Source organism: Pocillopora verrucosa, chromosome 8, assembly GCF_036669915.1.
Source record: "Pocillopora verrucosa isolate sample1 chromosome 8, ASM3666991v2, whole genome shotgun sequence".
Lineage (NCBI taxonomy): Eukaryota > Metazoa > Cnidaria > Anthozoa > Scleractinia > Pocilloporidae > Pocillopora > Pocillopora verrucosa.
In genome coordinates, this window is record NC_089319.1 from 11,855,742 (window position 1) to 11,880,629 (window position 24,888).

Here is a 24,888-nt window from a genome sequence, read left to right on the forward strand (position 1 = left end):
CGTGCCGGTTTTAGCAGACACTAACCTTGATTCGTAAAGCTTTCTTGACTATCTCCGTCAACTTTCTTGAGATCAAACCAAAATCTCTCGGTGTACCAAGAACTACCGAGTTTATGCGGTCTTTCAAACTGAGTTTTCGAGAATACCTTGATAATCACTTTTTCGTGACTACTAAAACACGGAAGCTTCAGTCTCTAATCAGACAAGAGTTTAAGAGAGTAGAATATTAGCATATCCAACACTGTAATTTGATTTCTATTAACAGATCAATTAAAAAAGATGTCATGTGTTCACGAAGCATGAAACCACAAAAACATCAGTTAAGAAAATCCAAAGAAAGCTGAGAAACAAACGAAGTATTCTCATTTCGTTTTATTTTGTTATATTTACGATTTATTCCACTTTAAAATACAAATTATGAAAAAGAAAAACAAAGTTAATAACTTGTGACAATAGAATATATTATCAACAGTTCAATTCACTATTATGGCGAGCTGCTGGCACAAGCCATCTTGATTTTCGAGTAGAACCTGGCAAACTACTTCTGAATAATACGTAATAAGACCTATCAAGCCCGCAACAAATATTTCTCCAGTTGTAAACTGTGGTTAATTAAAAGATATTCACAAACATATGCAAAAACAAACACAAATATACAAAACCATCCATACTGTCGCTTCATTTGTCACTTTTTACATTTCCACCCGGACAGAAATTATATCGGTTAAAAATTACAATCTCCTGACCATTTACCGGTTACGTTATTGAACAAACGTTAACACAAGAAAAGAAATTCGAAATTTTATTTATACATGTAAAATCCACGGTTTCCTTTAATCAAAAGATATTAACTCTAGATCCGTCAACTGCCTCTGGGGAGGTGGGCCTTGGGGTGGCGGTGCTGATCCAAATTGCTGTGGCGGTGGTTGACCAGGACCCGGTTGGTACCCTTGCTGAGGTGCAAATTGTTGGGGCTGTTGTTGTGGTTCATAAGCCTGCTGCCCTGGAGGGCCCTGTTGAAGGGGAGGGCCCTGTTGCATGGGATGGCCTTGCTGCATTGGGTGACCTTGCTGCATCGGGTGAACTTGCTGCACCGGGGCTCCTTGTTGCAACGAAGGAGGTCCTTGTTGAAACGAAGGAGGACCACTGGGTGGAACCATGTTGAGTTGTGGTTGAGTTGGTAAAGAATTGAACTGCATCTGAGATGATCCTCTGGAGGCGTCCATTGCCGGAGGAAAGCCATTCCCTTGAGGAACATGGTATGACTGTGTTTTAGTCTGTGGAGCCTGGTTTGGGGGTTGAGGGTACTGGGGTGGGGCAGTCTCTGGTACCAGTGGCGCCTCCGTGGGGTTGGAATATTGTGGATGTTGTGGGTATTGGGATTGGGTCTGTGGTGGCGGCATCTGGTTATACTGGGGTTGTTTCCCTGTGGGGCCTGGAAGTGTTGTAGCTGGGAGCTGATTCTGTAGCGCAGATTGTGTTGGCGGCTGCTGACCAACTGACTGTCCATATAGAGGTGGAGGGCCAGGCTGCTGGGAGCTAACCTGAGCATACTGAGGAGGAGGTGCTTGGGGAAGTACTTGCGCAGGGGCAGTCGGAACGGGGAGGGGTCCCCCAAGACTATAAGGCTGAAGAGATGATGGACCAGACTCTGGTGGAACTTGAGATGCATATGATGGTGGCTGATACTCTAGCGAACTTGGCTGGGGTTGGAACTCTGTTTGAGGGGCTGGCACTTCGTTCCTGTATGACATATAGTCCGCCCGTGTGGTGGGTACATAACCCTCTCCTGTTGGTCGAGCAGAATACTGAGACGGTGGTGGGGCATCAGGGGCCTGATATCCAGGAGGGACAGCAGGGGTGTAGCCCGCGAGTGGATTCTGAGGATTGTAAGGTTGTGTACCAGCTGCAGTCATTGGAGCGTAATTCATGGAAGAATACGGACTGGATTCCCCTGTGGATGGATATTGCACTCCGGCATATGGGCTTTGCTGCTGCTGCTGCGATGGCTGCATCTGTCTTTGATATTGTAATCTCTGTTGTTGCTGTTGTTGTTGTTCAATGACTGCTTGTCTCTCGGCCTGTAAACGTTGTTGGTAAGCCAAGTACTCAGCCTTCTGCTGCCGCATCAGCTCCAGCTTTTGTTCAATTTGCATCCGTCGAAGCATATCTTGTTCGAGTTCCTGCTGACGAACTTTCTCACGGTGTTGCTCTCGCATCTCATCTAAGGATGCACGTGCTTCATGCACAAGACCAAGTTTCACTTGAAGTGCCTCGTATTTAGCTGAAAGCAAAAGGAATGAAACGAATTACATGGAGAAAAAAGTAAGGGACAAAATCTAGTCAATAGAAACTGCCAAACATGGACAGACACCAATAGTCAACTTAACTGGCGGTATTTCTTTATATCTGTTGACTCTGAACCAAGAAAACAACCAGTTAAGAGGGCTAAGGCAACAAAAAAACAAATTACTTACCTTTTTTCTCTTCTTGCTCTTCTATGAGTCTCAAAATTTGGGGATGCATTGCGCTGACAGTTTGGAATAATGACTAATAAAAACAAAAGAAAATACCCCTTTGTTGAGGCAATAGTCCGACAAAGTACAACTAATACTAGACGATACTAGAAACTGACATCACCGGCACCCATCACCACAAATAAATAGGCATCTTTTTGATTTCAAAAGTCCAAAACGCAATAACTTTTTCAACAAGCACAAGCGTTTGTAAGAACTTTTGAAACACTCCTACTTGACTTTCAGGTTGACAAGTTTTTAACCCTGTGAGGTTGTCCAGGAGTGTGGATCGGAACTGGTAAACTGTAAGTGACGAACTAACGTAATGCTTGGAGAGAGAGAGAGGGGGGGGGGGGGGGGAAGAGTAAGGGAAGGCAACCCTGCATGGACCGGCACCCCGCCTAGCTACTTCTTGCTGATGACATCAGGATGAACTCTGGCTCAATTCTCAACATGAGGAGTAGACAACAATACCTGTGCTGTAGCATCCATAGCGATATGCTTCCCTTGACCAGAAATTCTCTGCATTCTGTCTAACAGCATTTCCACGTTGCCTTGAAATGTTTTCACCATAGCATCCGTCACTTCAGACACGTCCGAATTTACGCCTTCAACCTGATACACATGAGTGGAAAAATACAAATCAAGCCAAATTAGGGGAAAAGCCTTGAGGACTTTTTCTCACTCCTGAATATTACTATTAAAAAAAAAAAAAAGAAGAAAAGATTGTCTCAGGCACCCTTACATCTCGATGCCATATTTTCAAATAACTTGATTTAACAAGATCTTAATACAAGGTCTCAAAGCAAGCTCAAAAATTGATCCGACAGATGTAGGTCCGGCTTCATAAAAATATCTACAGCCTGTACGTCTTAGCGCTGCTGCACGAGCGACGAGATTGGAGCCAGCGAGAGGTATATCAGGGGTCTGGACCCTCGCAGATCTCTTGCAGACCTCTAGTGCGCTAACATCGCTGGCCCGCTCGAAACCCGCGGGTTTGGCCGCTACTGTCACAACTTCAAGACCGCCTGCTGGCTGTGTATGCATGTCTACGATAAATTTGTTCTCAAATTCAACAAAAAGTACTGTTATTTGGCATTTTATAAGACAGGAAGGATCTTTAGCCGATGGGTAAATATAAATTAAGTTTGTTAGAGCATGTCATCAACAGACGGTTTATGTGGGTGACTGACAAGGGTCTCCCTTCCGTGTTCGCGTCATAAGTATGAAAAACTTATCTGCCATATTTTTGCAGGATATTGAGAAACGAAAGATTACAAAATAAATATGTTGCTCGAAAAAAATTAAAACGCGTTCATTTAGAGCATTAATTTAAAACTTAAATCAGTTTTTATCCTGAAATAAAATTAAAAACGCTAATCAAAAGTAGGAAGCATTTTATCCTCTTGTTAATGAGTCTATGATGTTAGAATTAATAAAATAATTAATAAAATTTACAGCAAGAGGGTTGTTATTAGCCATGGGTTCATTGTTGTCTCTCTGAGATTTCCTTCCTTTCTTTTTCTTTTTTCCTTTTAATCCACCAAGTCTCATCTAAAACGAAATACACAGTCTTTTCTTAGCCTTCAAGGTTAGGTTAAAAACAGTTCTTCTAGGGTCTTCAGATGGAGATAAAATGCTGGGTTATGTTAATTTAGTCTACATCCCTGTGAAATTAGTGTTTAAAATTATTGACATAGTTAGCGTAATTAAAATAAGGATACATGATGATCAAAATAAATACGGGGTAGTAAACTCGCAGAACGAATTTTCAACTTTTATACCCTAACCCTAGTAACTATGTTCTCCGCACTTTTTTCTTTTCATTACCGAAGCACACCTGGAGTAGAATTCGCTGAACATTTGTCTCATTCAAACTTGATTATGTAAAAACTCAAGATGTGACATAAATCCTCTAAATTTAAACAAACACTCTGCTGTGAAAACAATTTCTTTCTTTTAATCTGTCACAACGTGCTTTTATCTGCCAAGTAGAATACCTGATACTTAAAACTTACAAAACAATATGTTTTGCAGTTTGCTTTGAGAAAGTAAGATGAATGATGACACCCGTTGTGCAAACATTTTTTCATTACGATTAAATTAAAAGTTTCAATAATTTTAGAAATTTTCCATTTTATTTTTTTGCGAGTCAACGTTTTTATAGCTAAAAAGACCATTTTTTTCCTAAATGACTTTCAATGTAATGGTAACAAATGTTTTATATGTGTATCATAACCTGGATAAAAGAACTCTACCTTAAAATGGTGGATTCTTTTTGCCACTGAATTGTTAAGACTCTAGCTCCCAATAGTTTCAATAAAAGTAAGTGATAAAATGCTGGTCTTATTTAGCAAAAAATCTCATTTAAAATTAAAACAGTTATTACTGGTGACACCTGTATAGTTCATAAACTCAATAAAAATACTAGCAGACCTAACAAAACAAGGTGATGCCTTTCAAAAATTTCCTCTGGAAAGCCAGTAGAAAATTACAGGACTGGTGCAAAATGACTGGATTTGTCTGTAGCATAATCCATCGATCTGTTTAACCCTTTATACTGTAACAACGATCAATACAAAATTTATGAGTACTCCATACTGTTCTCTACACATTTCCTAAGGTGCAGACAAGGAGAACTGGTTTAACAATCAAGAGCTTCTCTAGCTGGTGATCGTTCGCTTTATTCTTGTGATCCTAATGTTTGATTCAGGGGTGATATTGTAAGGAGAAATTAGATGTTGGTCACTCTTAAAAGTCAAGGGGTTAACAGTAGACAATCAGCAAAAGATGTTTACCTCTACATGATTGTTAGCCTGCGTTGGTGCTGGTGCACTGGCTGGAGGACTTGTTCTCTCTCTTGATGTTTGCCTTTCACTCCTCTCTTCCCAGTATGAGCGATTCAGATATCTTGCAAGCTACAATTCACACAAGTGAGTTAGGAATTCAATATCTGTATACAACCAAAGTTGCCCACACATGGAGTAAAACCATGGGGCTAATTGTTCTAACTACAATTAGTGCTAACATGTACATTAGAATTTAAATTCCATCTTGGCCTTTTGTTTTTCTTCTTTTAAGGCATAAGTATGTCTTCGGGTTTATTCTTTAGAACTCCTCTGTTTGGCAGAAGTGATAGCAGTAAAATATTGAAGAATACAGTGCAATAAAACGACACCAAAATGGATTAGCTTATACATGTGTATTCATGTTTCAAACAACCTTATTCTGAGTTTCTGTGGTACATAAATTGGAGGTTATTACTTAGTGTTAGGTCAAGTTTCCTATGTGGTTGGATGGTGCCTACTCTTACAAACTCCTGTCCTGAGACTGATTAGTTACATGTAAGATAGAGAGCATAGCTGTACATTGGGCAAACTTTCAAATTCAATTACTGTAATAAAAGTTGTATTAAAACAAACTACAAATACCCAACTTAATTGATAGGAAGATCAAAGAGATTTCTTTTGATTTTGTTTACAATACAGAATGTATATATCAACACCTAAAATCAATGTCTTCTCTGTAAGATGTAATTTTTTATACTTTTACTGTTTTAAAACAGCTGTGCAATTTGGACATGTACACAGCAGTTCTCATGGGGGTTGGTAAAACTGATTTTATGCACAAAGAAATAACTGTGTCATACCTCTGGATCCATGCTGGATGAATCAGCTTCTACATCCTACAATTTAAAACAACAGTACTTTAATTGCTATGAATGCTATGAACGAGAAAACCCAGACTCCTGACAGTACTTTTTACGAGGGGCAATGTATGTTAACTGAAAGGTATTACTTGCAAATACAAAGCACTTACTGGAGAAGCATATAAGCCACTGGACTGCCTGTGTGATTGGTAAGGTTGCTCTGAGACTACATTGTAGGAAGAAGATTTAATGCTTGGACGAGCTCGCATCTGAAAACAAACAAAGATACAAAAAGCTAGTAAGAGTATAACTTCAGCAAATAAACACATAGAGCTCTATGAAGACCTCAAAATAAATCACAGTAACTCAAACCAGTTGTCGAGGATATCTTCACTAGTCACATATGTACACATGCAGCATAATCAGCAAACTAAAATAATGTCTAGTATTTACAACACTTCTCAGAAAATGAAAACGTAATTCTAGGCATGAAAGTGATGCCATGCATCTATTTTTAAAATGGTTTTATGCAAAATTAAGCCAAAGAGTTCACATGAAGATCTTGCAAGGCAATAAAAGTGAGCCTATGCCCCCTAATTATCTTAACCTGCCATAATTAAGTTTCCTAAAAAAAAGCTTTTTCACCTACAATTTAGATATCACATTAAATTTTGTAACAGACTCCAAATCCATGATTCATGCTGTAATAAATTTTGTGTCTTCTTGATTTTACATTATTATTTATTTAATAAACTTACAACATTTTATTTTGAAAGAAAAGATCAATTTATGAGTGCAGCTCTACCAATCCACAAAAGATCTTTCTACTTTTTAGGGTTGGAGGTATGTAGAACCTTCATGCTCTTTATCAAATTCTTCACCTTGTAAAGACAGATTTTCAAAACATAAACCCTCCCAAATTCCTAGATTCATTCTCAATCACCCAGGTGAGAGGAATATAGTTATTACTTTATAGTGATTCCTTCCTGTACTACCAAATTCTCCAAACTGGTAAATGGAAAGTTGGGTTGATTGCTTTTGAGAATCGATCTCTTGAACATAGCAATGAGTGGGTTCACATGACTTTATTATAATAGTGTCTGTTTATGCTCACATCTTTAGTTGCTTCCTCTTCTGACAGTGATAATGCCATAGCCAGCTGCAACTCTTCTTCCTCTTCATCCTGAATTTCCTGTTCAGTCTTCTTTGTAGGAACCTAGCAGCACAAGAGCATGTACAGCCAAAGGATTAAAAAGAGACTGAGGATTAAACTTCCTCTTTCTCGTTTAAAAATGTTCACTCTTCTATTTCTATTTTTGTATACTATATACAATCATGTTTTTGACAAATCCCTACCTGTGACTCACGACTGAGTGGACTGTTAAGATATTCCGCTGGTAAGTCAGAATCTGCAGATTTTTTTTCTTTATCGGACTTCTTGGAGCTGCCTTCTTCACTTTTTCTAGAGACAAAAATAAGAAGTATGATTATTTACAAAATCATGTACATGACTGTAAATAAAAATTATGAAATTAGTGTCAATACTCATTTTGACTTATCAGAAGCAATAAATCGGAGACACAACTGTAGGATAAGTGCTCTTTGTAAGATCTACTAGTATCAATAACACCTTGAAAACAATGTTGAAAAATTTGGAATTCTGTAAAAGGTTCAGTGCAATTTATATGGTGCAAGCACTGTATTGAATACATAATACCTAAATCATGAAATTATTCTGCAATGTAATGTAATAAGCGATTTCATACCCTGCTGATGGGTTGATCTTGTAAAAGCAGGGATCACAAACCCTGACTTCTCTTTCTATTCCATAGTGTGGGATGATAGAATTTTTAGATGAACACTTCTGGCAGAATACTTGGCCACAATTCCTACAGTGGTGCTGAGATGAAAAAGACAAAATAATTATCATGATATCCTACAGTAGCCTGCACTTCAGGTCAAGAGGTTCAAGGTCAAGACCTAGCAGGTCATTATGTTGTGTTCTAATGGGTAAAACATGCTATTTCACAGTGCTTCTCTCCACCCAGGCCGGGGTATAAATGGCTACAGGCAAATTATCAGTGGGGAAGGCTAATGAAATGCTGGGGAGTAACCTGGAGTAACCTGGCTGGACTGGCATCCTATCCAGAGGGGAGAAATAATAATCCTAGTCACTTCATGCCATGGAAACCAGGATAGGCTCTGGCTGCACTGGCCACTTGGTTCCTATATAAACTTTTTAAAACTTTTTTGCATTCTGACTAAGAAAAAGACGCTCAGTTGTCTGTCAGAAAGTTTCACTGCAGTGTAACAATACCCCAGAGTCAATTGTTAGTAATGATTATCATGATGTCACTTCATCTCTAGATTACTGGGAAACTGGGAAAACCATGAACACCTGAAATATCAATGGAATGTTTTGTGATTCCAGAGAAAAATCAACAAGGTGTGACAAAGCTCAACCACAAACACCCATCAATAGTACTTAGTTTGTGGTTTTGAGGTTTGTGTACAGTATGGTCAGTACACAACTGATGTGTTTGACACAAGTACATGTGTTAATGGTTTTCTGAATTCACAATGAATAAGCCAAATTGAGTCTAGCTACTGTTTACCTGTCTTTGAAATGTGGAGAACTTAACCCTACACATGTGACAGACATCACCTTCTGCCCATTCAGGAGCCTGGTAAAGGAATCAATAATAAGTTTTAAATATTTCAATCAAAGATATTTTCCTATACATGCATCAGTAGTAAACTACAAACCAAGCAGTTTAGCACAAAGGTTTTTACCTCTAAGATGCAGAAAAATAATTATGAATTAATTCCATTCACTAGTTACCCTATTGCTTTGCATGTATCTAACTAAGGATATGATCACTTATAATCATGAAACTTACTGTTTCGGCCGTGAATAAGGCATCACTTGAATCATTTATTGGAGGGAACTTATAACCTGTTCAGAGAGGTGGACAAACAAACAAAACAACAGTTAAGGCAAACATGCATGTCCACCCAGTTGTGTCTATATAAAAACTCCTGTTTACATGTAGCATGTCTAACAGCCTTATGTTCATCAGATGAGGAAGAAGGAAACTTTTCACCAACTTTGCAATACTAACCCCCTCATATTTCCAATTTTTTTAGGTGTGAAGTAGCCAGAATTCACCGTAACATCAAGTACAACCTATTCTACTGGTAAAGTGCACTGGTGATGTTCAATCTAGGGAAGATTGGAAAAAATTGAATGAATACCACAGGGCACCTCACCTTCCATTCTCATAAGATTAAATGTATCCTGGACAACTTTGTATTTTGGTTCTTTGCGAAATGCAGTTGACCATGTCTGAATCATACTAAGAATTTGTTCTTTGACTGGATCTGGGCTTGACTGAAGTAAAAAAAAAAAAAGGACATAACTTAGAGAAAGATGTTTTTCCTCTTGTCACCATGACATAACCTTTATAGCCAACCACAATAGAAACCATACAAACTTATAATTGCCATCGAATGAAGCTTTCCCTCCTCAGTTTTGAATTTGCTATCCAGTAAACACAAACACACAAAAAAAATCCAGCTGAAATCATGTCTCTTGAAAATCCATATTTCTCACACTTTTTGTACATACATTGCATAATTAGTTACTCTGGGTCACTAAATTTACCAAATAGGCAATAGTAACCTCATTTACAACTACCCATTGAACTGGTGAAATCTGACATTGAAATACATGTCTTCTATCAAACTTGGTTTGTATACACAAAGAATTAGTTAGTCATTCTAATAGCTACCAAATTGGTGATAGCTTTGAGGATCATAGTTTGATTCTTACTTTGGCCAGCTCTCTGAAGCAGTCCATAATCTCTTTTGTAGCCACCTCTTTGTGCATAGGAGCCCCACAATTCTTCACACATGCTTCTAACACCTTGATGATAAGGAAACAGTATGAGATTATTGAACTTCACAAAATCATTCAGTATTCTCAGATTATACAGATTTACAATTCATATTCTGCCAGCTCAACTGTGTCAGTGCAGAAGCAAGAATCCTTTTTTTAAGTAATTGGATTGTTACTGAATTGATTGTTATACAAAAACTGTACTGTTTTATACTGTTTTAATACATCTTTTTAGATAACAATCACGCAATCGTATCTAGCCACCATGTTTGTTTTGTTTGTTGACATATTTAAAGCTTGTGCTATGGTGGTATCCAAACCTTGCACAATTAAAAACCCAGTATGGAGCCTTCTCAAGCACAGTGAAATTCAAGTAATTTTAGAGGAGATCTGAGACCAATTGTACTGTTTGTAAAGGTTTGACTGTTGAATAATTATTTCACAGTTCAATTTTACATATCAGGCACAATACATCCCCTTCAAAAGGGTTTCTGTTATCATATGTGCCTTCAAATCAAAGATAATCATCCTCACAGACTTCCAATGTACCAGTTTGTGTTGTCAAACTTGATGTAAATGTGGTACCAGCAGTATGTACATACAAAGTAATTTTCAACAAAAATTATCTATGGGCAATTGGTAAGTTAAAATGCAATCTGTAAAATCATCTCTTGAAATACCAACATCTTTCAAGCACAGATACATTGACCTTAAAATACAGTGCATCATGTGATGCCTCATTCTACATGTGACATGACACTTTCCTTTAAATCAAAAAAGGGGAAAATCATGTGCCATAGAGAAAGCAAACTGCTGTAACTGTCAAGATGGCTGGTGAATCTTAAACTTTTTTCAGCCTCTGACATCAGGAGCAAAAAAATTTTGCTGCCATTGCGAAAATAAAAATAATTATGAAGTAACTGCTTAGATAAACAGTTGTTTATCTTAGTATGTTGCTTTCAGTTGTTGCTTTTGAAAAGCAGTTTCGCATTTATCAAAACAAGGTAGGAGAATGTTAGGGGTCAAATCTTCTAGTAGTATACGTCAGGTCCTTTGAGGGCCAATCGTTAAAACTATGTCATTTACAAAACAAATAAAAGTAAAAGAATCTGTCCGAAAGTACAAAATCAATTAACATTAAATTCTGATCAATATCAAACAATGCTACGCTTACTATCAATCCAAATTTCGCAACGTGGGGATTCTTGTCTAAAATCTTTCTCTTTATAGCTGCTATTGCGTATTTGGGGCTGTGAACGAGAGAAAAATACAGTAAATAAAGGCTAGAAATCATGATGTATACCATTGTATGACAGTTGATAGTACTCAACCACCAATCCCCTGAGCAAAATTGAATTCAGTCACCAACGGTTGTGAACTTTATATAGCATTGAAAGTACTCTTACTTTACATCTTCTTGTCGGATACAGTCACAAATTTGAAGAATACTATTCCAGTCTGGCTCCAAAAGAAGCTGACTCGTTGCTTTCTCTAGAAGATAAATAAATAACATACGGTAAGCTCATATTATTATTCAAAGACAACAATAAAATGCAGCGAGGAAGACTGACTTCTGAAACAAGTTTACATCAGATAATTAAAAGACTAAGAGCTTACCGAGATGAGAATCGAAATTTGTAGAATTTGAAAATATCCCCATCTTTAAAAACCGATGAGGAACTAGAAAGGATCGCAGCACTGTTCACCAAAGTGCTTTCACGACAACACTAGGTATCTGACAAGATGGCCGACTATTGACTTCCGAGTAAATGACGTCGATGCGACAAAAATAGACTCTACTTAGTCTCCGGAAGTGAGTGTTTTACTCCCAGTCTCAGTCGACTGGTAGCTGACTCACGATCTGACGTCATAGCTTAGACGTGCCTCACGTTTGTAAAAAATCGTGATCGACATATCAATTAAATGAATTACACAAAGCAAATTTTTGACAGTTTAATTTTCTGGCGTCTACATTCTTTATTTTCATGCCGTAAGGATAAAAAAATATCTCGAAGTGGGAACTTTCAACTACTTCCTGGTATCAAGGTTAAAAAAGTTATTAGGGGAGTTTTAGTGACACGACATGTGCGAGAAAATTCCCCCCAAATTTGTTTCACATAGAATTTACTGAGTCCGCGATATGCATAATGGACTCTTTCAAAGTCGCACGACCTTATGACGGATTTAATGAAATAGCAGTGAGCGTTTAACGAGACGGTTTCACATCTGGGTTGTTAACGTTGAGTAAATTTTCAGGAAAAAATTGTAACGTTGTTCATGAAACCGGTTAACGGTTGCACAGAGACAAATACTAACTGTGAGGTGTGTCCCTAAAACATTGTGGGGAATAGCTGATAAGGGAACTGGATAATTACCTGGAATTCCACTAAAAATGGGAACAAGGCCCGTCACATCTCAGTATCTCCTCGACCTGTTAATGATTATATTTGTACCCCTTACCTTCTTTAAAAAGGCTTTCTTCCCTCCGTTTCAAACTGCGATACATCTACGTTAAAAATCCAGGCCCACTTTTGTTGCTGATATACTCTCCCTTTTACGTTTTAGATTTTGCGGTTCGATGCGGTTGTTAACTGTAACTTGATTAAGCAGTCGGACCCCGTCTAAAATCTACTAACAAGGTTCGATTCCATACGTGGGCACTCGCGTGTTTCTTGATTCGATAACCAATCTCAGTTACCCTTTAGCTCCCATGAGTGACTAAGAAAGAATTTCTCCTCACATGATCAATGCAATATCGAGCAAACAAGTGATGAAAACAAAGAAAATTAACAACTCGGGGATTATTGGTTGATCAATACTAATTTTTGCGAACTAACATCATAAGAACTGTAAGGTTGACGGTAAAGAAAATTACCAATTAGATCTTGGGAATTTTAGGGTCAGTCAATTTTTTTTACTCCACTTCCGACACGTTTCCATTTTTGTTTACAAAATAAATCTATCTGCGCCAAAAACGCATCTCAGTTCCTTTATTTTCTGGTCAACATTGAATCCATCCTGAGTTCAAAAGCTACGTAAATATGTTATACACAACTTTTATTCTGATCTGCGTTCCAAAAACAACGCTCGCCCTTCCGTTCTAATAACTCTTCCTCTCTTAGCTACAGCTGTACGTTCAAATCTTAAACACCACTTTCAACCAGTTTCCCTTTTATCCAATACAGGTTCCCCGATCACCGAAAATTAATAAAAGGCATGTTTATGGACACCTAGGAAAATTTCAAACATCTTGAATTATATTTCCCATCTTTTCGAAAAGTGGAAACTATCATTGAGATTACAAGGGAAGCTGACTGAAACCACAGACTACACCAGTACTTCCCAATTCCGGTAGGTCTTCTAACTATTTTGAAGAATGAACAGTCTTCTAAGAAGAACGCACTCCCTCCAAAATGATAAGTCAGACTTCGACAGAGGTTCATTTGATAGGATATAAAAAATTCATTGCAAATCCCGTGTGAAGATATTTTTATTTTCTCGTTTATGTTTCTGCTTATATTAAATATCAATACATTTTTCACGATTTAAATTAATAAACACCAATTTATCATGTCACAATTTATAAGTATTACTCCAACATTATGAAAGCTGAACTGAGACAGAACAAGTATTTCAAGCGATCAGTTACAATATTTGTTCTGATCGGCAAAGGAGAACAAATTAACACGTTGATTTCTACATGAGGAGATTGTCACTTGAGTGTTTAAGACGCGTACTTCAAAGAAAATGACTGACATTGACGCTCACCACCTGAAAGCAATTTTCTTTAGCTATACCGTTATTTACTGGCATAACACATGCCTCAGATCTTCATTTTTTTGGTTAATATTTCTTTTTAATTATTTTTCATAATTCTATGTGAACTTCCGTGTACTAGTCCCATCCCTCAGCAGCTGACCACGTCCGATCGTTTGATTTTATGGTACCTTGTATTACAGGATATTTCGCTCGAACAGCCAATAGGCTTACTTCCCTACAAAAGAATCGACATACAAACACTAAATGGAAATTGGTAATTAAGATATATGATATAGCCTTTTGAATCGTTAACACTGGAGCATGCATGCAACGGCCGACTTATCTTATATACATATTAATCAATCATTTGTGCGACGACGCCAATGACTCCTTGTATTCTGCATCTGCGTTTCAACTCATTGTAATTATACCAGAATGCAGGGGTAAGATTTATTATTGATCAACCGTTTAATCCTTCCAATTCTATTTAATGCTGCTGAAGTGGTCGGCGAATTCCATATCAACGTTCGCTAAAAGGTAGGGTACCGAAAGTGCTTTTCAGGGCAGGTTGGTAATCCCACCCCCACGGAGCGTATCACGGTCAAACAGACTTAGCTTTGGAAATGTTCCTATAAGAAAAAGATCGACACTCACCTGTTCCCTTGAACCACTTTGGCACTACACCTTTAGTGGTTCCTCCAACGTGCGGTTTGCTGTTGGGGTCGGAATTCTGTTCCTCAAGGAAACCTGCCCCATTCGAGGATGTACCTACACCTTGCTCACTGTATACAGTGGACGAGCTAACCAGCGAGTCTCCTATATCAGGTCTTGAACCAGCGCGAACTGTCAAAACTCTACAAACAAGCAAGCATAGTCACAAGAAAACAATCCTCATCGTGGTCACAATGTAAAAAGAAGCGAACCCAAAATTGCCTGTCAGTCTTTTTTCGCAGACTCCAATGAATCATTCATAGTCTTTCTTTAAGATATAACTTGTGAGGGTAAAGTTCGGGACACACCACGCTTCGGGAGGCATCACAACTTTCTGCGTGAAATCTCTACACTAGCAACAGGACTTTATCCAAGTTCGGTTTGAAGTTGAACGTTTGATCGCAGCCAAAAATGAAACGCAGCGCGACTCATTTGAGAGCAATAATCAAAGAGCTCTCTCGTTGCAAACACTTGACGCCAAATGTATCCTAAAGGGCTTCTGTGGCCTATCAACTCTGACCCCAAAAAGGCTTAACAAATGGCCATTAAGACTTCCGATTTAAACTTTTAGAGTTTTTGTCTTACCCAGTATCAACAACAGATTTCTCCGCATCTAAAACTGATGAAAGGTTGTCAAGTAGTCTTGTTGAAAGGTAGTGCTCTATGATGAAAAAAAATCATTACATTTTGAAAGTCTTTTTTTCACAGCTCAGAAAAAAACTGCAAGGTCTAATTAGACATATTAGGAAGAATGTGCCACATCATACTAAGTACTTTTTCTCATACCTCTTTGATGTTGAGATCCAAAATGTACAACTGAGGCTGGATAAAGTTTATTCTAAACCGAAAAATATACACATGCAAGTACGTTAGTAAGTTTTGCGACAAGTAATCTTGCATAAACACTCTCAGTTTGTTACAGAAACTATGGAGGAGGTGATGACCACCGAAAAAATAAATTTAAGATTTAGATCGTGTCGATAACTTGGCAAGATTGAGTTGGTATGAATTATTCTTATTGGTGTGGAAAAGGAAAAGACTTTTATAGAGGGACACTATTCAGTATTGCTGACTCACTATCATTGATGCTAGGTGACTAAAAACACCCAAATAACCGCAAACAAATAATACAAATGAAACTTAACATGAATGAAAACCCAATGACCAGCGGGGTCCTTAGGCTGATCGAGGAACAAGTCAGATCGAAACAAATGCGTCTAGATCCATCTGGTGATCAGAGTGGAACTCGACACCAGGACTCCCGGATTAAGAAGTAAAAGAAAATAAATAACAATAAAATAAAAAGAATGGTGTGGCTCGGCAAAGAGTTCTCAAAGTGGGAATCGGGAAGAGTTGGGGATGGGAACTGGCAGCCGTTCATGCCATAAATGACTGATTTTTGAAAAGGAAAACATGTGGACTCTGAGAAGTATGTTGATTTTCCACTAAGCTTTCGGGTCAATACTATCGGTAATTTTACTTTTAAACATTAAGATAAGTGGCATTTAGGGTTGTTCTCACCTCAAACAAAGTTGAATTTGGTTTGTCCAGGAAACGCTTAGGTGGTGTAGTATCTAAAGACATGGATACAAACGAAAACAGTTTAAATTCAAAACTAAGGATTATAAAATAATTTAAAAAAAAAGATTGCAGCTTCTTCAAAAGTACATACAGGAGTGACAGTATTGTACAGAAATAAAAGTACTTACATAAATAAAAAGGAATATTCTGATCTTCTAGGTGGGATTTAACGAATGCTGTCAGGGTTGAGACTAGAAGTAAAAGAACTCATAATGTTTAATAAGATAACAGAAAAAATGGAAATAAGTAGTTTCAAAAATAGTTAATGGTGCTGTTTAAATATCTACTCTGTGCTTTGCAATCTATGAATCATCCACGCGTTTGTAAACCTCTTCTAGGAACCGACAAAAATGTCTTTTTGATAGTGAGGATCCCTCATTGAGGGCAGTGTATAGAAGACATCATACTTTACCTTTTTCCATTGGTCTGAAAAATGCTTGTAAGACCAGCCTGTCAGGAAACTTAATACGCACAACAACCTGTGAAACAAAACAAAACAAAACAAACTAAATTGTACTGAACGTTCGATTAACGTATGTCTCTTCGTTCGATAACACATACATTGTACTAAACATATATGGCCTTTAATTAGTGCTATAGAAGAAAAAAGGGTTTTGAGGTTTCAGACGAAGTTTTAATGAGTTACAGTACCGCTCGCGTATATGTTAACTGCGCAGACCAATTTCATACGCTCAGACGCAGGGTAGTCAGACGCGCATATACGATTTTTTTGCGCGCACGCTGGAAAAAAATGCGCGAGTCATGTGCTTTTGTTAATCAGTGCTTTAAGTTTCCTTTGCATTACATTGTTTAAAACAGAGAACTTTCAGCTTCAAATTAGTCGTTTTTAAAAACTTAAAAGTTTATGTTTACTTCTGTGATATGTCTTGCAGAGCAGTTATGGTTACATAACTCTGTTCTTAATGATATGGTTGTATAAAAAAATACTGCTCATCACAAAATACTAAGCTTTAATAAAAGAATTTTGCGGGCTAGAGGTTGTTGATATTTATTAGTACCTTATCGTATTTGTACATTTCAGATTCTTGTCGCACTTCTCGCATGGCTCTCGTCATTAGAGGAGCACTGTCTGCTTGTTTCCTGTTATTCACAAATTAAAAAAAACTGATTACACGACAATATATAATCCTTGGTAGCGTTTGGCACCCTTTGTGACCATCTGTTCACAAACTACCTCGTATTCAGGCTACTGCCCACCTGACTGGAAATGGTCTACAGAATTGTATTATATTTTCGAACTAGTTAATTTTGATAAAACCTACGTTCAGGAACCCTATCTCCACAACGGCCTGTTAGTTTTGCCCTAAACTGACCGATGTAGAAAGAGTCACCCTGTATTCTAAGTGCAGTTCTCTCACTCAAAATACTTATAAATGACACTGTAAGAATCACTAATGTAGTCCACTTGGAAAGATACAGAGGACCCTATGTAGAGCGGACAATAGCTCAAGTAACGAAAGTTTTCACCCATTACCTAAGGTAACACGAATCTGCCCTCACTTGACAACTGTATTATACCAAAAAGAACCCGTGACAAGCAAAACTTTAGGCGATTTTTCCATCCACTTTCATCGACTATAGCAGGAATACCCTCAAACATTTCGTTTGTAAGTAAGCAGACAGGTCATAGAAGGTAAACTGTCTATCAAAACAGTTAATTCACGAATTAGTAGTATCGCAAGCTAAGATTTGTTTGCTGCCCTCAAAAACCCTCCCTGTCAGAGCATGAACATGAAAATTGTAACACAGGATTAACTTAAACAAGGTTATATCGAGTACATAATCTCCTTTGTCCAATCACATCTTTACTCTGTATTAGCCTTTACAGTACCTTTCATTCTTCAAGTCTCTTAACATGACGCGGATGTCATCCACTGTTACTTCAAAGAACGAATCTGGAATTTCACCTGGTTCAAAAGGCATTCATAAATTACCCTTCATAAATGCATGAAACATACAAGTGCAATCACATCGAATATGTACGTTAAAGAGAGCAATCGAAAAAGTCTGTCTTAAAACCTAAGCAAGGTAAGGCCTGGGAGATCACTGCAAAAGAACTGACCCACACAGGTTCTTACATTTACATGTATATGTGCTAGGTTAAAGAAGCCTGAGAGGCATTTGGCAGAGAAACCATGGGAATGCAGTACCAAAAGGGGAGAAAGAGAAAGCTGGAAGAAGGAGAAAAGAAGCAATGGATGATTTGAGGGAGGCCTAACAGGAAGAAACTGAGATAACTGGTTGAAGAAATTTCAATTTTTACCTGACTACTGTAAATAAATTAAAATGAGTGAAGAGATGAAAGGGTGATGGAAAACTTTGACGAAATTAAAAGGTCAAAGAAAATTATTTTACCTTCATCGTGTTTAGGAGAAGATGGATCTTCTTCACTAAAAGCAACAGGCTGTCTGTCACATGGTGTGGCTAGGAATTCCTTACGGGATGCATCAGCCCTGAAACAAAAAGACACTTAACCACCTGTAATCATGATTCTGGAATTTTTGGTACGTGAGTTTGTGTTGTCAAGGAGAGACCAATGAAAAGAAGCATATGCCAAGATAAGCCAAGTCAACATTCAACATCATACAAATACATGTGTACAAGCAGAGAATTCCTGACCAAACTTGGTGAGGTGAAGAAATAAGCACTACTGAAATACACTCTTAAAAAAATTATCCATTCCAGTACCTTTCTCTTTGGAATAAGTCCATGCCTGCTGTCTCTTCTGGGAACTAGATATACAAGAAAACAATGATAACAGGTTGCCATTACAGCATAGAAATTGTTAGCTAGGAAACAGTATTACTTAAAATATACCTTAAACTATACCTTAAAATTTGCAAAAGGAGGCTCTGGAGGAGTTATTCTGGCTCTCTTAGGTTCCTTTATACTGTCTGTAAAAAGGATTTAAGACATGTCACACTCCATGAATTTAGAGAGATTAACAAAAAAACTGTAAAAACAAAAACCACACCCCTCCATTCCAATTTGTACAGCTCCAACTTAGAAAACTCCCTCTAAAAGCTGGGTACACAGGCCACAAAAGTATCAAGATAATTCTAATACTAAGATTTCTTTTTTTTACCTTGAATACAAGTTCCTCGTGCACCTGCAATATTGTCTCTCCTGACATTTCTAGGGACTTGATTTAAGTTTTCTTGAATTATGGTTTTAGCAGATGAGGTTGTTGATGTAACAACAGCACTGTCTATCATCATTTGCTCAGATCTGCATGCACCCTGGTCTACATCTTGTGAAGGAAGTTTATCCTGTAAAATGCTTGAGGCTGAGTTTGTCTTATCTAGCAAAAATGAGAAAACAAACTTACATGTAAATGTTTAGCTATGGTGAGGTTGAGTGGTCAGTTTCATGTACATCTGATAACTTGCTAAAGACGGTGTAGTTCCAAATACAACTTTGATTTTAACTTAAATTATATCATTTAATTTTATAATTTTCAAACAGAAACATTGAATCTCTTTATTTCTAAAAAAATGATAAATAGGGGACAAGTTTGAGTCAAGAGTCATTCACGGTCTCTATTTCTTATGGCTTATGGCACTGTGATTCCATGTAGGATGGCCTACAAGCTCCATGAGTACACTCATGATACAATGTGCCATTTACAATCAAAGATAATTACTTAAATACTTCATGCTCCATCAACTTCTAATTACTTTGAAAAATTGACACATATCTTGGCATGGAATTAGCATAAAATTTATATTCAACCATTTTTGTTCCATATGCAAAAGAGCTGCAGGTTTAAACAAAGTGGGTATTGTGTTACTGTAAAACATATAATAACCTTTCACTGTTGGCGGCATTTCTACATTTTCAGCTGCTGTTTCGACCAGTTGTCTATGAATCAACCTGCAAGTTAATTTTCAAGAAGGTTGAGAGATCTAAATTATGATAGATCATAATTATCTTGACCTGTGGATGATATACATGTAACAAGTGACACATTTATCTTTACAAGTTAACTGGGAAGCAAATGTTCAATCTCTGCAAATGCCTTTCTTTTTTGCATTGACTTTGATTGAGACTGATCATTGAAGATCGATATTTTACTGATAACGTTAACAGTTTATTTCTCACTTCTTTGTTATCTAATAATCTAAACAACAGTAAATAGCTTTCAATCAGCACACACAAAATTATAATATTGACAAACCTATACTATGAGTTGGAAATAAGATAGGACCACTGAGGCACTGATATGAAGCCTTTGGAATGAGTTAAAAACTCACTTTTAATTTGTAAAACTACAGTTGAGACTGTATCAACTGAATGAAAGTAAAAAGCAACTACAAAAACAACACCAAATCATAATCAAAGGGCAATTGGTATTGAGATATGGGATCTTCACAAACCTTATGACAGCTCTTTTTCCAGTCAAGCCCAAGGAATGTAGAGTTGCTCTTCGCAAGCAGTTTTCACCTTTTATCTACAGAGTCACAATTAAAATAACATTACCTTTATGAAAGTGAATGAAGCCACCACTAATAACAACATCGAGTTATCAAGATTTGTGTAATTTTCAGCAGTGTCAGTCATGTGGCAAGGGACACCATCAGCAGTAAAACGATCATCTCAAACAGGCAGTAGCAACTTATTACAAACATTACCAGACATGTTTGTTTGTAACAGTAACTCCAAAGAATGACTCTTTTTTTCAAGTTATAGTGATTTTATATTATGCAAAACTGATATCCCTTTGTGAGACCTACATCTATCCTGGTTGAACTTTTGACCATTTGGATTAACCCTTTAACTCCCATGAGTGACCAAGATAGAATTTCACTTTACAATATCAATACAATATCAGGCAGACAAGTAATGAGAATCAAGAAAAACATTAATTAGGGGATTATTAGCTGATCCAATACCAAATTCTCAAAACTAACATCACAAGAACTATATAGCAGACAGTAAGGAGAATTACCAGTGAGATCTTGGGAGTTAAAGGCTTAACAGTGGTTAACCTAACGTGAACAAAACACAGCCTTCAATCTGTACCTCTTGTGTCATGTATATGCACACTGGACTCTTCTGTTCTTCAGGAAAAGGATTAATAATCTTCCCTTGCTGAGAACTGCAAAAAAAAAAAAAAAAAAAAATAAATAAATAAAGAACATTAAATAAGTACCTGTGGCATATCAATGTACATCAGCTATTAGTATTTAGACAGGGAGACAGGGAGACAGGGAGACAGGGAGACAGGGAGACAGGGAGACAGGGAGACAGGGAGACAGGGAGACAGGGAGACAGGGAGACAGGGAGACAGGGAGACAGGGAGACAGGGAGACAGGGAGACAGGTTCATAAATGAATCAACTAAAACAAATGTTACTATACCAGAAGCAAGATATCTATTCTCCAATCATTCAGTTGTATCTCTCGGAAGCAGGTTTCTTGCCCATGGGTTTCCATGAAAAGGCATAATTATTATCAATATTTCTTTTCATGCTTTGCTTAGTGACTGTAGTTTAATGACTTACATCTGTAGACACCAAAAATGTTCTATGGCTTAGTGACAGAGTACACACATGTAGCTGGCAGGCCAAGGGTTTGACTTTTTATGAAAGCGTACATGGTGTTTTTTGACTGGATATGACTGTGACATTGATGGCCTAATTTCATCTTTGACCATTGTGCATATGCTAACAGAAACATTAAGTTACCAACAGTACATTTAGTTACAGCAGATTTCAGTTTAGTTAAGGCCTTGATGTCTAACCTTTTCTCATTTACATCCCAGTGCGAAAGAACATCCCACAATGAAGATGATGAGGGGAATTCCTTTACAAGTCTCTCTCCAGACTCTAGTTGCAGGCCCAAAGTAGAAATAGACTGCACTGTTCAGAGGAAAATAAGGGTGCATTTTACAAGGCCAGATTATTTTGGTACCAGAAGTTCTCTGCAACAATTACCTAACTTTCACAATTGTACAGTTATTGGGTTATTGTTTGCACTCTTAAGTACTCAACAAAGCTTTTCATTCACCAGGACACATTAATAAAAGACTTAACTACTGCAACCACTTCCCTTTGTGAGCCTACATTGACTCTCAGTTACCAAGAAAGTATTAAGCTTTTATTCAGGTGCTTCACTGGTTAACAGCCCTTACAGTTGTATGTTATACCTACAGCCTACAGTCACTTGATTTGTTTTTTACAAAAAATACAAGTCAAACTGTTGTAAGAATGGTAAAAGTAGTACCCTTTTTCCAGCACTCAGTTATTTAAGTTTTATGTAGAATTAATTTAAAGTTACAGCCACTGTAAATCCTAAAAATAACAAGTTACTGTATTCAAGTTATGAAAAGTACATCAAATATCACTATTTCATGTTTGACTTTAAGCATTAGCTCATTTGAAAAGTCTCAACTATCTGGCCCCTTCCAATATAAGATTTCACAGTTACCTTGCTTCTTTAAAAATATAAACAAAATATTTTAAAAACAGGTTTCGACAGTTCTTCTGTCATCTTCAGTTCTGATTTATGCAAAGTTGAAGTTAAAGTGTATAACAAAATGCTGACTGGACAAAACAAACAATAGAAACAGAACAATGTATGCAATTACAGGAAAGTTTTAAATTAACATGATAAAGTTGATAATTGAGTACCTTACTAAGCTTACCTTGCTTTGATTTCTGGCTGGCCACAAGTTCCAGATGTGCATTATTTGATAAACCAGTATATCGTATTGGTAAGGTATCATCAAGAATCTTTCTCTGGTGCCTAAGAAATGGTCAAATATAGGACGGTTCAACCTGTTAGAAACCATTAGCAAACAGGTAAACTGGCACAGATTTTGTGATCACCTTGGTTGGCATACTCCAAAAAGGGGCTACTCTCAGTAACAGTCAGTGTCATAAAAAAAGAAACATGCAGTCCCTTAATCCACGTGGTAAATTAGTACAGAATCCTCTATGACTCCTCATAGAAACTGAATTCCAAAATAAAGCATTGCACTTAAGCTAGATAAATGGGTATATACTGATAATGTAGTACTGATCATTTTTGGTGCAAAACCAACTTTCAGGCAGGATATTTTGGTTTTATCGATTGAGTTAATAAATAAATGTAAATTGGCCACTGTAGAGGGCTTTTAGAGCTGACATTTTGAGTGTTAGCCATTTGAGAGTTAGCCCTTCAACTTGTAACATCAGCTGTGGAAACTCTTTACAATGGCCATTTCACCTAATCAACTCATTTGATAGAGCCAAATTGTCTATTATTAGCACCACAGTTTCTTTAGAAACTTACCCTCCTCAAAACTTTCAGGCAGGCCTAATATATGGTGTTGCCACCTGTTGCTACATATCTTGGGCAGGTATAATCAACATCAGACTTATTTGACCTCAAAGCATCATGCAATCTAATTTTATAACTTGAGTTATGATAATTGTTGAATCCAGTTTCAGAGAGGACTGTCTCCAACCCCTCCACATTATATACAGTGTATGAAACAAGTAAAGTAAGGTTATGTCACACAGATGAACTGGTACAACTCATGGTGAAACAAGTGAGTTTCAGGCATTAAACTACATGATACATGTGTAGGTACTTCACTAGAATACAGTTCAACTACAAAATAAATATTAAAATAAATGCCAACTTTTTTATATCACGATTTCTGCACAGCCTTATACTTCATGAACCTTTGATTGAGGAAATGATGGTGACAACAATAAATTGCCTTTGGGACGTCGACTACAGTTTACTTTTATAATAATATATTTTGTAAAGAAGACTGGTTTACAACAGTACTTTAGTTTTAGCTTGATTTATAGTTTATGGTTACTACATGTACATGTACAGCATGTCCTTTTGCACGAAACACTGGATTGCAGATCTTTGAGAAATTTGCATGCATACATTTTTATTTAGCGATTATTGGTCATCAAAGTAATTGAAAAATGTTGGTATTTCCTGGTTATATAAACTGAGAGGTTGAATGAACCCGACTGTGTTGTTGTTTTACATGTACCCTGTACACGTCACTGAGACAAAAAAATTCTCAATTATGAAATAGCTCGACCAATGATAGAAGCAAATATTTTACTAACTGTAAAGAGAAGTTTTCAGATGAAAGGCTTTGTTTTCTGCACACTTCTTCAAGTACCTGGAGAAATGAAAGACACGTTTTAAAACCCTGAAAATACTTAGTCTACCTTACAACGCCTGTTTCCGAAGCACTTCAGTCAAGCTGAAAAAAACTCATATCTCTTCGTGAACTAACAAAACCTTTAACGCAGAGAGGCGAAGAGTAAAAAGGAACAGACAGACCTGAAGTAAAGTGGTTGTTGGGTTCACTTTAACGGTTTGCCGGCGCGCATTAGGACAGAGAACAACGACACTCTTACAAGCCGCCATATTAAATCTGTGATGAGGTCAGCGTTTTTCCCCGCTCCGCACCAGTCTTCCTCGTCTTCGCAATTTCCGCGGAAAGCAGGCAGCTTAAATCTTTCGAAATATTAAGGATTGTGGCAGAAATGTACGATTCTCCAGTCCGCAATAAATCAAAGTGCTCTGTGTGCAAACTCGTGCATTGACACATGATTTTCTGGATTATGTTTAATGTTATCTGGTTTAGGGAATTTTGTGGTTGATTGTCATATCTAGATTACAAGCAGTAGTTCAGTGTTCGCAGCAAAGAAACAAAGTAACGTTGGGATAAGAAGGCATTACAATTGAAATGATCATGCTATTACATTTGACAAGGGTGGATGATGTCATGTGTTT

At 37.3% G+C, this 24,888-nt stretch overlaps 2 protein-coding genes across 3 annotated transcripts; both read right to left on the reverse strand.

Moving 5' to 3' along the window:
* Nucleotides 1–357: 357 nt before the first annotated feature.
* Nucleotides 358–11,820, reverse strand: LOC131798938 (hepatocyte growth factor-regulated tyrosine kinase substrate-like). Of its 2 annotated transcripts, XM_066171297.1 has the most exons (17): nt 11,681–11,820; nt 11,470–11,554; nt 11,238–11,313; nt 9,998–10,090; nt 9,436–9,556; nt 9,066–9,121; nt 8,781–8,849; nt 7,932–8,065; nt 7,522–7,627; nt 7,280–7,381; nt 6,336–6,434; nt 6,166–6,201; nt 5,315–5,434; nt 3,975–4,070; nt 2,991–3,131; nt 2,478–2,550; nt 358–2,284 (listed from the first exon to the last, which is right to left on the reverse strand). In XM_066171297.1, the coding sequence occupies exons 1-17, from the start codon at nt 11,721–11,723 to the stop codon at nt 834–836; spliced, it is 2,901 nt and encodes a 966-aa protein (XP_066027394.1). In that variant the 5' UTR covers nt 11,724–11,820; the 3' UTR covers nt 358–833. The 2 variants fall into 2 exon arrangements, with proteins under 2 accessions (XP_066027394.1, XP_058972584.1); XM_059116601.2 differs by lacking the exon at nt 3,975–4,070.
* A 1,722-nt stretch (nt 11,821–13,542) lies between these two features.
* LOC131798939 (tether containing UBX domain for GLUT4) lies at nt 13,543–24,533 on the reverse strand. The gene is made up of 20 exons (XM_059116602.2): nt 24,433–24,533; nt 24,213–24,268; nt 22,781–22,881; nt 21,878–21,995; nt 21,158–21,233; nt 20,512–20,585; nt 19,944–20,008; nt 19,221–19,436; nt 18,965–19,029; nt 18,824–18,867; nt 18,491–18,588; nt 17,967–18,042; nt 17,134–17,215; nt 16,527–16,593; nt 16,243–16,305; nt 16,055–16,107; nt 15,320–15,371; nt 15,119–15,194; nt 14,477–14,676; nt 13,543–14,057 (listed from the first exon to the last, which is right to left on the reverse strand). Exons 1-20 carry the CDS (start codon nt 24,517–24,519, stop codon nt 14,050–14,052), a joined length of 1,677 nt encoding a protein of 558 aa, XP_058972585.2. The 5' UTR covers nt 24,520–24,533; the 3' UTR covers nt 13,543–14,049.
* Between the last annotated feature and the right edge of the window lie 355 nt (nt 24,534–24,888).